This window comes from Simochromis diagramma, unplaced genomic scaffold (assembly GCF_900408965.1).
Source record: "Simochromis diagramma unplaced genomic scaffold, fSimDia1.1 OVJJ01000602.1, whole genome shotgun sequence".
NCBI classification, from domain to species: Eukaryota; Metazoa; Chordata; class Actinopteri; order Cichliformes; family Cichlidae; genus Simochromis; species Simochromis diagramma.
In genome coordinates, this window is record NW_024387040.1 from 11,623,929 (window position 1) to 11,638,501 (window position 14,573).

The 14,573-nt window shown below is 41.2% G+C and overlaps 1 protein-coding gene across 5 annotated transcripts in view; it reads left to right on the forward strand.

Moving 5' to 3' along the window:
• LOC120741398 (rho GTPase-activating protein 21-like) overlaps positions 1–14,573 on the forward strand; it is a 101,089-nt gene that overhangs the window by 33,271 nt on the left and 53,245 nt on the right. For 3 of the 5 annotated variants that reach the window (XM_040044285.1, XM_040044287.1, XM_040044286.1), the window contains exon 1: positions 1–12,584. This exon is cut by the window's left edge and continues 20,628 nt beyond it. The exons of the other annotated variants lie outside the window; for them this stretch is intronic. In XM_040044285.1, coding sequence (XP_039900219.1) covers positions 12,273–12,584 — 312 coding nt within the window. In that variant the 5' untranslated portion in view covers positions 1–12,272. The remainder of the gene's footprint in view (positions 12,585–14,573) is intronic. 5 annotated transcript variants of the gene reach the window in all.

Sequence of the window (14,573 nt, forward strand, 5' to 3'; positions counted from 1 at the left end):
TCCTCCTTTAGCAAGTGAATTGAAATTGTATTTGTAACTACATGTTAAACACGTCATAGTTGGTTACATTTCAAAGAAAACATGAAAAATTCATATTAGGAAGCCAAAAGCCTGAAAAGTAGTGATACAATCCTGTATGCAGGCTCACTCCTGTTCTGCAGAGCTGTGTGTCAGTCCTCTCTAAAGTAGATGACTCTCAGCAGTAATAATTGCAATCAAGAGAATATTTACTGCTGCTTTCAGCAATGTGCTGCACGTGACAGAAGTAAACATGAGACATTGCCAGACAAGCTGAAAGTGTTCATATCAAGATGAATATTTCATATTCTGTTATGTAGTAAAGGGTATTTTTAGAGCTTGATAGCATCTCTCCAGTAGCTTATGAATTTTGAATGGCAGCTTTGAATATTTCACCAGTCGACTAGAATAGCCGGGGCTGGATGCAAGATATGACAGGCTGGGTATTTACTGAGTGGTGCAGTGACAGGTGATCGCGCGCTTCATTCTGCCTTGTCTTTTTATTAATGGTTGTCTTCTCCAATCATTCACTAATCGTCTTCCTGTAGCAGTTAAGTGTTGTTTTGATGGCATCACATGCTATGATTTGCTCTAAATTAAATAACAGATGAGTTGTAGATTAAATGTAAAGCATGTGATTAGAGCTGAAAAGAATATCAAACTTATCAATTAGCCAATCAACAAGAAAAACTATTTGGCAACTTTTCAGTTACCAGTATTTGTTGTAGTGATTTTAACAAATAAAAAAGTAAAATATTCTCTGGCTCTAGTGTCTTTGGATGTGAGGATTTGATGTTACTTGATGTTACTTAGTAAGGATGGTCTGAATTAGGTATGCACCAATCAGGTCCAATCAATTCTGGGCTTATATGAATAGTGATTAAAATGGTAATTTGGATGGTTAGTGCTGCACATTATTTTTTTTTACATTGCTTAATCTCTCAAATTGTGCCAGGATAACAAAACAAATCTTCAATGTGCACCCATTCTGAAGTATTTCAGCTCTTCATTGTGGCATAAAATTGATAATATTAGCTAAATACACTCACACTTTGTTAGGCATACCTTTCTAATTCCAGCTTGGATCCTCGTTTGCCTCTTGAATTGCCTCAGTTCTTCTTTGTATAAGTTCAACATGGTGCTGGAAGGATTCCTGAGAGATTTTGGTTTGTACATATGATAGCTTCAAACAGTTGCTGAAGATTTGTCAGCTCCACATTCATGATGCCAATCTCCTGGTCCACCATATCCCAAAGGTGCTCTTTTTTTCACACCATTGTGAAAATGATGATTTTGTGGGAAAATCCAGGTAGTTCAGCAGTTTCTGAAATACTCAGACCAGCCTGTCTGACACCAACAAACCAATGCCATTTGACAGTTAACATTTGAATTGTTATACCTAATAAAGTAGCCAGTGACTATAGGTTGATAGTCATTATTTCATTTCCTATAGTAATGACAAACACACATGTGAAACAGGGTTTTGAAATCCCAATAATCCCTCATTTAATTATTAAAGTAGTTTTAAAAAGGTGCTAAGTCGGACATTCTGCTCCCATTCTCACAGGCCGTCATCAGCCCCCTGTTAATCCTACATGGTTTATGTGTCATTATACGCCGCTTGAACTCCTGCTGCACCAGTTAAACCACAGTGACAGCCTGCACTACATTATCTTTGCTTTAATGAATCAACATTTTATTAAATGAAGTTTCTTTATGCTGAGCCAAGTGTGTCTGCCTGGCTGGGCGCTGTTCTCCATGTGTTGTCACCCATTACACCATCATTATGCATCCATCAGGCATGCGTCTGGAATGAGTGGACCCTCCACTCCTATCCTCCCTCCAGCAATGTAGCCTCAAACCTCAGCTATTGGAATTCCAAGATCAGCTTACACCGTTGCTATATGCTCTCTTTATGAAGCGCACGGTGGCAAATAGGAGTAATACAACTTCTCAAAGGAGCCTTTCAGACAGCTCCAAAGCCAGAGTTTACATTCAGGGTGGACAGCTTAGCCTATGTACCATATTCCCACATTTCTGACTCAGGTGTTTGTCCGCACGTGCCAGTGACTGATTGATGATGTCTGCGCTCAGTTTCCACATGCGGGTGGTTTATGGCATTCTGGATGAATAGTGGTATCTTATGTACGGTGAATCCTGTTTCATTTTCATCGGGTTTTTTTGGTTTCTGAAGCCTAAACAGACCCTATAGAACCACATTTAATCACAAATCCTGTGTATGATGTGTTAAATCTGACCCAGTCACATCAAACTGCTCCCACAGTTAATCCCTGGTAGCATCTGCTACTGCTGTAGAGTCATTCACACCATTGCCATGCTACATGGTTAAAAATATATTGCTTCAATGAGATTTCTTCATGTCAGGTTCATCAGTACTGGTTGCAGTTGTACTGGAAATGGAACAAAGCAGATGTGTGTGAAGTGGTGCATTATTCTGCATTATCCATCCATAATCTATATCCTCTTTGCCCTCCAGTGGGTCACGGGGGGTTAGTAGAAATCCCAGGTGACATTGGAAGAGAGTTTAAAGTCACCAATAATTATGTGTAGGTATTTATTTATTTATTTTAAGGAATTCTGAGAATCACGTGGTTTGAGGATCATCTGTCCCAAAATCAGTGACAGAACGGTCGTTGTTAAGGAATAACAGGACAAACTGGGTTGACTGTGAATAGACATCCAGTCTTCTCACAATTCACTTTTTAGTTCTTTAGAAGCAAATGTCAGCTGCATGTTATGGATTTTTTGCAAGCAATTTGAACAGTTGCAACTTGCGAATGTTTAGCGGCTCTGCATGATTATTTATCACTGCAAACAAATTCTGCACATTCATCTGCAACTGGAAGCTTTTTGCTTTCTGTCTGAAGTCCTCGAGTAGTATGAGTTCTGTTCAACGCTTGGATTTGAGTAGATTTTCTTTGCACAAATGAAAACTTATGATGGTTTAGCTCTTTATTAGCCCATTAATAGTTTTTGGCTACACAGGAAGTCTTGAAAAATTGACCAGTGTCCACAGAGGCAGTCAGCAGGCTAGCCAACGGGTCCCGTGTTGCTTGAAACAGCTGATCTGTCTGATCATTTTAACGCTTTTTTGTTATTATCCCAACTCGTTAAGATCATCACCTTGGTGCTCAACTCGTATTCTGTAAATCTGGATAGTCCTAGACTGAAAAAAGCAATAGTATAGTGTCAAGAGTTGAGAAACCCACTCTTTTATTCTTTGCAGGTAGTCAGCCTTAAAATCTTTATGATAATGCAACACAAAAACAGGGTTGTCAGAATCTGTAGATTGTTACTTTCTGGGATCTTATTATTGCGGTGTTGTGTATGACTTTCAGCTGGAGCTAAGAGGCTCAGAAGAGAGCTTGAGGCACACATTGTCTGTTTCAGCTGTGTCTAATTGGTAGATATGTGTGTCCTTCTGCATTTTGTGTGAAGCTTGTAGTGATTACTGTGTGCCTGTCTGATAAATTATTAAGTTATAACCAGTCAACCTTCTCGTCCCAGTCCCTTTAACTGGTGAGCTCCACAAACCCAGTGGAAAACACCCAGTGGTCTACCCATCTGCTTGTCTTTATTGCTTTATAGCTTTTAATGCAACCAAGTGACATGACTGAAACACATATCCTGATTGCCCTGATTTTCCTAAAAAATAAAAAGTATATAGCTTGATTGTGTCTTACACGCTTGAGGTTACATAATCATTTACAAACATGGAATTCAGAAGAGCCAAAAATAGGGACATAAGTCTGAGATGTCTGAGAGTTAAGCAGGGCCATGTCAGACCTGCTTTGTTTGCATAGTAGCGGCGGCGGGTAAGATGATGCATGTTGACCCAGTGAGGCGGACTTCAAACAAAGGTTTATCGCACATCTCTGTCAGTCCGACAGGAGCATTGCTGTGTCTTCATTAACGCTCTGAGATGATCTGGGCCTCTTTGTCATCTCACCTCTCCTGAACCATATGGTTTCTCCCTGAGGGAAACTGCCTGAGTGAGAAGGGGAGATGCAATAATTAAACATCGGCAGCGATTTTTCTTTTTCATTCGAGAGGTGTGGGTCGGGCTATCATCAGAAACATATTTGCTGCTTTTCTTGCTGTGTGAGAGCAGCTGCTGAGGAGTGAATGTGCAGACTACTGAATGCTTGATTGGCAGAAGCATTTGTCTGAAGGTGCCTGGGGACAATTGTCCAGATCAAGCAGGGCTCCTTCACAGGGGAGCTTGCTAATACACCAAGCTTATGCAAACCCCCCCACCCACACCCCTGCCACCCTCCTCCTCCTCCTCCTGGACCCAGGCTTTTGTCTTCAACTGTTAGTTTTTCCGTGAGTGTCCAACACATACTTCTCACTGCAGCCGACCTGAAGGAAATCCCCTCTGTTTTTTTTTTTCTTTCCTGGAAGTTTGAGGCTGTCATGCAATTTCTTCTCTGCTCCACACAGATGGTCTCCATAGCAAACTGTGGATTTTGATAATTGTTTTTGCCAGTGGAAGAGAAGCAATGCACTGGTTCATAAATATGTCGTGGGCATGACTCACAGGGACTTGGACTGGTAGATTCTGAGATGTTGCATCATGGCTTATGTTTGAGTTGGATGCTTTTTAACATGAAAAGAAAGAAAGCTTGTGCTAACATCCTCCTCATGACCAAAGCATGCATGAGAAAAGTCCGCTGTTGTGTTGGTAGAGGATTTTTTAGCTTGAGGCTTTTGACTTTTGAAAATCAATTGCAAATGTATCAGCTTTTTGAGCTTACTGACATGAATTGCCAGGTATTTATCATGTCAGTAAGCTCAAATTCACACGTAATGTTTTTTGATAGGAAGTAGGTAGAAGTGAGGGCGTTACCATGGCAAACAAGGAAACAAAGATTAACAAGATGCATCTATTGATGTATGTGAACACAAACTTAAGCAATAAAAAGACGCTTATTTATGTTTTTGTGCAAGCTTCTCCTATTGTATGTTCTTATTTAACTCACTAAAGTATTTCTGATTTTTACTGCTTTAAGGACACTGTTTATACTATTTCTAACTGCAACAGCTTCCCTGACTTTCTTGCTTTGTCTTTATTTACTATCCCTTCCCTCCAGGAGAAAGAGGCTGGTTGTGCATATACACCCAAACTCTGTCCTCCCTGGCAGATAGAGTGCAGTAAAATTATATTATAACCCCTTATAAACAATCATGGCCTCATACACTCAGATTTGGGTACTTAACTGAGCTTAAAACAAGCTCAGTCTGCTTGGATATCTGCCTGATCAGCTCAGCAGCCTGTTACCTCCCCACAGTAGTAACTTGCAGGGTTCATACCCCTTCTGTACCCCTCTGAGAGCATTATGAAGAAGGGCTTTATGGGTGTGCAACAGTGTGGGTGCAGTCTGTCCCCTGTCCCTCATTAGCCAGTCCTTTGTTACAGTAAGCCATACCGCGCGGATCCCAGATGCAGCATGTCCAGATTAGATCTTACACCCGCCAGGAGTCTTGAAAAGCTACCCCTGAATCGAGCCTAATCCTCCTGCAAGACTTTCTCTTTTTTTCTGGCTCTCTGCACCACACACAGACACAAAAACACACACATTCACAGCCACAGATACATAATGGGTAACACGCACACATACACACACCAATTGGAGACTTCAAAATTACTTATTGTAGTTTTTGGAGCCTGGTCGGTGCCTTGTGTCTTTAATCCCCATCCAGAGATCCTGTCAGCTGCGCACAGACCACAGGCCTTTTCTCCTTTGTTATACAAATAAGAGCTGCAGATAATCATCTAATAAATCCGAGACTCCAAGATTTGAGTGGATTAAAATGAAGCAGCAATTCGTTTCCATTGTGTTGTGTCCCTTAGAAATATAAACATCTGATATGAGTTTAACAACCGACGAAACACAACTTTGGCTGTTAGATTTTGAGGATATTTCTGTTGTAAGAGCTAGCTTATTCCTTTACAAGTAAAAGAACAGGACGAGCTCCAGCTTGTTTTAGGCTATCCAAATCCAGAAATCCAAACTGGACTTGATCTGGTCTGGTCTGGTGTATAAGCATGTCACTAATGTGATTTCATCTTAAAGACTCATAAGTGGTCTTTAAAAATCCCACACTAGTCCCTAAAACGCTTGGTTGTTTCTTCATCTATGCCTTTATTTCACCACAGCTGCAGTCTTTAAGTTGTCTTTGGCCTTACAAGTGATGTTGTGTGACACCACAAGGCCATTTGTAGAATTATCAGCAGGGGAGACTCCAGTACCTAATTTTCACCAGTATGGTGCCACTGCCAATGGCGAGCCAGTTTTTGTCCTTTTAGAACACCGCAGCATTTCAGGAATGTGTAGAGCTGAGCATTATGTAGCAGAGACTGGGCTTAACGCCGCTCACAGTTGTCAAAATAACAGCAAAGCTCTTGCTTTAGTCGTAACATCTTGTGCCAGTCTTCTCAGCAACACAACACCAGCACTAGATCCAGTTTTGGTGCTTTTTGAGAACCAGCCCAAGATGGCATTAGATGATTAGATTAGATGGTACTCTGCAAACATGCAAAGCTATAGACGACTACAGCTGTCAAAATCTGTCAAAATACAATCCAGAGTGAACTCTGACACTAACATGGCACAATTGTGACATGTTAGTGTCAAACAATGCAGAGTTATTATTTATTTATTTATTTATTTTTAGAGGATATGACTGTGGAAAGATCTTTGAACCAAACATTTCAAACTCTATAGAAGTCATAGCAGTTTTCATGGGTGGATAACCAAAATGGACAAAATATACTTACTCCTTAGTTTCATGGTACCAATTTTAGGACTAGCCTTTTGTTTTGTTTCAGAACGGGTTTTAGATTAAGCAACAACACCAGACTGGTTAAAAATATGACCAGAACTAGTCTTTTTTTCTGTGTAATGGATGGATGCATGGAGTTCATGAATGGGCAACAACTCTGCAAGTCCAAACTGCAGTGTGTTGGGTTTAGGCAACAACAAGGGCAGTGACCAGCAACAATCAGTAAACCCTCTGTCTGATGGTCAGTTTTTCACAGTGCCACCCTCCACACCCACTGATAGAATTTCACAACCATCCGTGACTGGCCTCAGGTTGTTTCTGTCAGCTGGTCCAGGCTCGGGTTGTTGTTACTGCTTTTCTTGGGTTGACAGCATTGGACAATTTACACATTTGTGTTGTCTCATAAATTTCTTCAAAGTATTTTCGTGGTTGGTGTTAAAGAGCTGTTTTATTATGTGTTTGAACATGGGCAGCGCCCCATTAACCTGTTGCAGCTCTTCTCTGTTTAATAAACTGAATACTTTTGGTTTTTTGGCTGTCTGAAAGACACGATAAGGTTGACAGTTTTTCAGATTTCATGACATTTTATGAAGTTTATTTAGTGTTTTTTATTTAAAGTTAATGACATTTATTTTATTTCACTTTCTTTATAAACTAACAAAAACATAGGCTGTGCGCTACACAAAAGCCTGAGAAAGACTTGAGTCTTTAAGGCCTTGTAGCATTAATGTTTTTTTTTTTTTGTAGTATTAGACTGCAAAGGTTTGAGCTAAGTGTATTTTATACAGTTAAGTCACAACTACACAAACATGGAAAACACTGAATTAGTTTTTTTTTTTTTCTGAATAGATTTTTTCTTTGGTTGGCCGCCCGATGAATGTTGCCATGAAATGTCTCTGTAGACACAGTCCTTGCAGCAATTATGGTAATTCACTAACATGCCCTGAATTATCCCAGAAGCTGTGAATATTTCAGCCTACAATCCAATTTCCCCTAATAATGGAAAAAAAAACCCAAAGCCAAATCCACAACTCAGTACTTTTTAAAGTTTTTACTACTCCTGTGTCAAACTTTTATATCCATATAAAAAGTTGTACCTATTATGGTCTTCCTTATTTTCTGTCAAATATTTGATTATAATGCTGCACGCTCATATTGAAGATAACCAAAATTTCAAATGCTGAGTTAGATGTATGTGCAAATAATCCCTGTGAGACAGTAAACACTCATTTTGAGGAGGCCGTTTATTATACTCTTGGCTCTGCATGAAGACAATAAAGGCAGATATTCTCTGTGGTGGAGTCAGTCACACAGCTCTGGGCGTGACCTTAGAAACCCCACCCACCTACCGTTAAGACGTTTTGTTTGCAAGTGGGAGACAGTCAAACAAAAGTTTGATAAAAGGGAGAGGAACTAAAACAGCTTGCACTGAGGTTCACGGTAAGTATTTATAACTGTAACTATAAATCATGTAAAGCTACTTGAACTGAGTTCAATAAAAACATTTAGCTAGAAATTAGCATATCAGATCCCTTTTAAGTCGAATGTGAAGCAAATGATGATTTTTAACATCAAAGAAAGTCAAAGGAAATGATAAACAAACAGTTTTCATAGCTCAAGACGCAAAAAAGAAAAAGTGCTAGAAAGATGAAGTTGATTTTATTTCAGCTTTATTTGATAGACACAGTTTAGAAAGGATAGAAAGGTGAGGGCAGAGATGCGGTAAAGGGCCGTAGGTCTGATTCGAACCTGGGCTGGCCACTCTCAGTCGTATGGCATGTGGTTGCCTGCTCCACGCAATGAGCTAAACCAGCACCAAGACAATTAATTAATTAATTAATTTTTTGACCATCCATGTAGAAATTGTTGCAAAAAACAAACTAACATCCAAAACAAAAAGAAAACAAAAAAAAAGCAAAGCAAGTGCTGATCAAAATGAACAGGATGGGAAAGAAAGCATGTAAAAGGACACTGTTGTAATTATTAAGATGTATGAAAGTTGTCATGTATACTTAAAATAATATCCTTAAACATGACATCCTATTTTTACACTCACATTCACCGATTTCAACTCAACTGCTAAACTCTGCAAAAGTTGAAAAAATAAAGTAACTTCCTGAGGCTGGAAAAGAGAATCTGTTACCATAACTGCACAAAAACACACAAAGAGAACAATTATGTAGTTATTTAAACAGCTAAAATGGATTATTTCAGTGGAGGAATGCAGGGGCTGCACCAAAGCCTAGTAAAGGAGAGATAAGAATTATTCTTTTAACTGTGAATCATGCACGGCTGTAACACATGACCCCTTTAGGTCCAGTTGGTGGCAAATCATCACCTTCTGTGTGTGATAACATTAAAAGACGTCAGGAGAAATGAGACGGACAGCCAGCGTCAAGCCTCAAATCAACACTAGTTGCTGTTCCTCTTGATCACGGACACACACAAACCATGAAATCACACTGAGAACACCCATTTCCAGTGGATGGCATTGTTGTGGTCAGGTATATTGCCGGGGTAACGGCATAATATTTCTGTGTGGCGTGTCTGGTTCTTTCTGTTTGCTTGGCACCAAGCGTAATTCCCAGCCAACACAAATTCATTTTTCTTATCATGTGTTTTAGATTTACAGGAATTCAGATACATATGATGTGGTTTGAAACCCTATAACATCCTGAAATGCATTAATAGAGGTAAGAAGTCTTGTTTGGCTTGAGACACAAGCGGTACCTCATGACTTACCCCCCATGTGTGTAACACACTGTATGCATCTTGTACATAACCATTCTTGTAAGACTTAATCCTTGTTTTGGCTTCCTCAAGTCAAGTGTCTCAGCTGCCTGTGTTTGGCGACTTCTATTTCTGCCGTCTTTTCCATACAGCATACCACATGCTATATCGAGCCGAGTGAATGTGGTAACAAGATGCTCATAACCAAACGCGGAGAAGGAACATTCCACGACTGGGTTCCTGATGTTGTTTTCATGGTCGCTGCTGTCTCGGATGGCAAATATTCCTCAGAATCAAAATAGGCCTGTATTTACATTTTCTCTCTCATTCTAAACGACTTTACACACCACGCCGGCTGTTCACTGATATGCATTAGCTGTTGCTAGAAGTGAACTGCTAATTTGTCCAGTCATAATGCCTCACTCTGGAGACACGCCGGGCTATTAAAGATGGCACCACTTTGTGTAAAGCGCACTCATTGAACATCGGAATCCTGAAGTTGCTGTTAAAGCGGCACAAATGCTCCAGAGAGCGCTTGGATGAAAAATGTGATTAAATATTAAGTTGATGTTTGGGCCGTGCTCTCTTCCGGAGAGATTTACTAAAAGGTATGAGAGCTGAGGTCATCCCAGACATCTCACTGCTCCTAAAATAAAAGGCAGTTGCTGAGCCTCTGTGGAGCTTGAGAGGTGGAAGGATTTGAGAGGTGTTCCCTTGGGGACGTATGAAGGCGTTGGCTGTAGGGTTGCAGAGTTTGGAGTTGAGGGTCTAATTGAGAACAAATTGTTCTGGGCAAAGAGGCGGGGTATCGCTGTCATGCTCAAGGTTATTTGGGGGGGTTTATGGAACGCAGCTAATGTTGAAAAGCTCAAATGCAGTTAGTGGTTCTTGTACCAGTTGTGTCCCCTCGTGTCTGCAGACAGAGTTTAAAATACCAGAGTGTGCATGCAAAAAGACGTCACAGGTGAAGGTAGATAACCTTCTGTGACATGTAAGACCTCAAATTGTGTTTTTGTGGGATTTGTTTTGTCTGCACGCCTTTATTTATTGTGCTAAAGGTGCCTCACAGATGTTCTCAATGACTTGCTACTTCCAAGACGTCACGTGAAGTAATAATGGATTACGAGACTACCCGACAGTCCCTGGTTGAATTCCAGTCTAATCTGAGTGCATCTAATTCCCCTGCTGTCTTTCCCCACACTTTTCAGGAGGAAGCAGCTACAATGCTAACGCTGTAAAGTGATCTAAGAATCCCACAAACCTCTTGCTGCCCATTTCCTGGAATGAGTTGAAAGCTATATAATAACAGATGGGAAAGAGATCCATGCTTTTTGTTCAGTGTATAAATTAATTCTAAAGTTCATCTGATTATTTCAGCAGTCGGAGAAGTCAGATAAAAGGGAATTTTAGAAATGACACTTGCTCGCTCTGTTTCCTCAGGTTCTGTTTCTTTATTCATGGAATAGTAGCAACAGAAACACCACATTAAAAAGGTTTTCTAAAGACACCTGTTATACTTTCACACATCACCTCCTATTATTTCCTGTTGTAACAGTGGATGCTCTTATTAAAGATGGTCAGCACTTGTACTAGTAAACACTGAGCCTAAGGCTTAGGCTTAAGACTGCAGTAAACACTGTGGTTCAGACAGGTTTTTTTCTTAGTCTTGGCTGTGTATGAACAATCCCTGAAAATCTTAAACTCTATTAACTTTATTCCGGCATCTGTCTTTTGGCTTTGGACAACAGCTGCTAACTCAGCCAGATTGTAGGCAAAATGTGGCCAGAAGCCTAACAGGGACATGCTGCAGATTAACGTTCGCTTTGTAGCTCTGCTTAACTGTATGGTTTCTGTTAAATAAGCAAATAAATAAAGGGGGAAATATGCAGCAGTCACCGTGTGTTTGTGCAACTTCTGGTATTCTCTCCGACCACCGTGTGTGCCACCCAGGCATCAGCTCTTTGTAGTTGCCAGATGAGCTGCAGGCATGTAAAGGTGGGTGGATTATTAGTAGTACATTTTTGTGGGTTATGGATTTCTCTGGACTATATATATTTCCTTATCTGCCTTAGGCCCACTTGCCTCCTTCCAAAGATGAAGTTGTTCATTTTTCCTGTCGGATAACTTGAAAAACTTTCAGAAACTTTAAATTTGAGAACATTTTTTCTTTCCTTTGACTTGTGTGCGCCTTTTGTTTTCTCCTTTTATTTGTTCTTATGATTTATTGATTGCCCTCGGCACGTGTTGGTGCATGCGCGAGTTGGCAAGCGCACAACTAAAAGTTTTAAGGGGGTTTGCTGTGGGAGAGAAGAGTGAGAGAGAGAGAGAGAGATGAAGGAGACTGGAAAGGAGGAGAATTCACTTCAGGCTGCCTGAAAGTGTGTGTGTCTGTCTGTGTGTGTGTGCATACTTCAAGGAGAGTTTTGTGTGGTAAGTGGGTGGGTGCGTCAGTTAGTCGGCCTGGGCTCTCTGCAGTGCGCTCAGCCGCTGTGCTCTCCTCTCGGCTGACTGGAAACATCATGTATCTCTTGGACGCTTATAGGAACAGCCTTGTTTCCCCAGACTGAGACCAGAACAGACCGAGGAAGAGAGACGCAGCAAAATGAGCTTTGCCAGAAACTTGAAGTAGAATATCCAGAAGAAAAGAAGAGGTAACAGACACACAAACAGGGGCATTTTTTGAAGGCAGTTTTCATCTATTCGGTCTTGGCTATGCCATGCTGGCCCAGAGGAACGGGCTCCCTCCAGGCTGTAAGCCAGCTCACCTGAAGGATCACCCTGATCTACTGGATGTGGATGTGAAATCCCAGGGTTGTTGTTCTCTCTCTCCTTCCCCATCTTCCGGAGGATGCCCTTGGGCTCGACTAGCGGGTGTGGATGGCTGCTTGTCAGAGCCATACTGTCTTTGGTTCCAGCTTTTGGCCAGAGCCTACTGGGGCGAAGTGGAACTGGGGCTCACCAGTCCCAACCGCAACGTGTCCTGGGCTCGGCTTCGAGAAGCCTCCAGGAAGAACTGCGTCCGATCTCGGGTAAGGAGTGGGTGTGCATGTGCATGAGAGCATCCTGGAGAGCATCTTGGCAATTTGAGATTGTGAAGAGTGGAGCTGTGCTCGAGTTTTGAGGCGCTGGGGGATAACCAAACTCCCTAAAAAATGTGTTTAAGGCATATCTGGCAGAGGCATATAGGTTTACATAGGAAGCATCTGAGCGGGGAGGAGAGGTTAGGGGCAGCTACACTTTGTTGTACTGTCTGAGGAATTTTGTGTGCGTCATCCTGCTCCCCAACAGCAGGGTAGTCCTGTTTCACTGACCGATATCTCTGGTAATGTGAGTGTGTCTCTGTGTGTTTGGGTTAGGTTTCGTTTATTGTTATTGGTCCCTAGGGTAGATTCAGAATGACATTGTCAGGGGACAATATTGTTTTTGGTTCCATCTGCACCTCATATTTTCACGATTATTTTCTTAAATATAACCATGACAGCAGCCATTCTTTATTTTCTGTGGAGTGGGCTAAACCTTAGTGGAATGAAGTCAACCGTTGCGCTGCCAAATTAGGGAATTAAAGGCATATTTTCCTATGATAGAGTGAATAAGGATTACTAATGTTAGAGCCTGTGGGGAGAGAAGTTTGGAAAGAAAACGAAGACAGTATGAAAGCTGCAGAGTGTGACTCACACACTTTTTTTAAGAAAAGGAAAGAAAACTGAGTCCACAAGTAATGCCATTTAGATTTGGTCAAACTGCATATACATAAAGAAGCGGGAACAGGTTTGGAAATGTACTTTGATGTCTGTGTTGCCATATGGTACCAGAGCCTGCAGCAAGCCCTCAGCGTGCACATAATGGTGAGTGTTTTGATGAACAGATTGCATGCATAATTGATTAGTATTTATCAGGTAATTGTGAGCTTGTTTAGAACAGATTTATAGCATTATACATTTCAAATATCTAGACAGTAATAGTTTCCCTTCTATCCTGCTTCTCTTTTTTCTATAATTCAGTAGTAAGAAAAATAAAGCTTTGCCATAGGCATTTAAGCCTAATAGCTCAACTATTGCATAATGCGAATTTAAATTTTAAACACTAAATCAAAACAAACAGCTGAGTTGCACTGCGTCAGCTCTTTTCCCTCTTCTCCTCTGGTTACATTATGGACTGTGGCTTACATCCAGATCCGCACCACTGGATATTGGTGGTGATTTCACCAGTCATACCATTAGGCCCACACCCATCCCACTCTCTGGAGGTTTCTACATGTGCTGCTCCCAGGCAGACAGGCAGGAGAGAGGAAAGAGGAACCAGAGAAACAATGTCTTTGTTTTGGATCCATACCTAAGCCGTATTTTGGTAGGAGAAGAGCCTGTGGAGAGATCTGGGTTGAGGCTGAAACTCTTGGCAGGTTCCCGCATCCTGGAACGGCTATGGTAGTGTTAGCAGTAACCGCTAACGCACGCCCTGTGGTGCAGTGGTTCAGCTCCATCGTTACTTTGGTGATGGATGTGACAGGAGTCTCGCTGCTCAGACAACACCAGGAAAGATCGCTTATGCCGTCATACTGAGTCGCTGTGATTGAGACGATAAACTATTTCCTATTGCTTGAACAAGGTGCAATGTTAGTACTGTTGTAAAGGTTACAAAAATAGTTTGAAAATTTACTTTGGACTAAGCAAAAGATCATTACTTGTGATTTAATGCTTCGTAGTTGATTTTAACACACCAAGCATTGGAAGAGAAGCTCATTTGTACTCTTTTACTCAAAAGTGCGGCTATTTCCTCCTCCATCAGTACTTTATTAATGGTATTGTGGGAAAATTTGAAAGATGAAAGGCTGATCGCTCATGGTGTTCAGCTCTTTCCCTGTGTCCTGTCTCATCATGAGGAGACAGAGCAACAGAGTTGCACCCACTCCGGGTGTCTGCATCTCTTTCAGTGGAAGGATGAGGAGAATGATGGACCTCCATCTCCTTTGTTTTTTTTGATGGAGGCAGTCTTCAATCACTCTAACACCTAAATCCAGT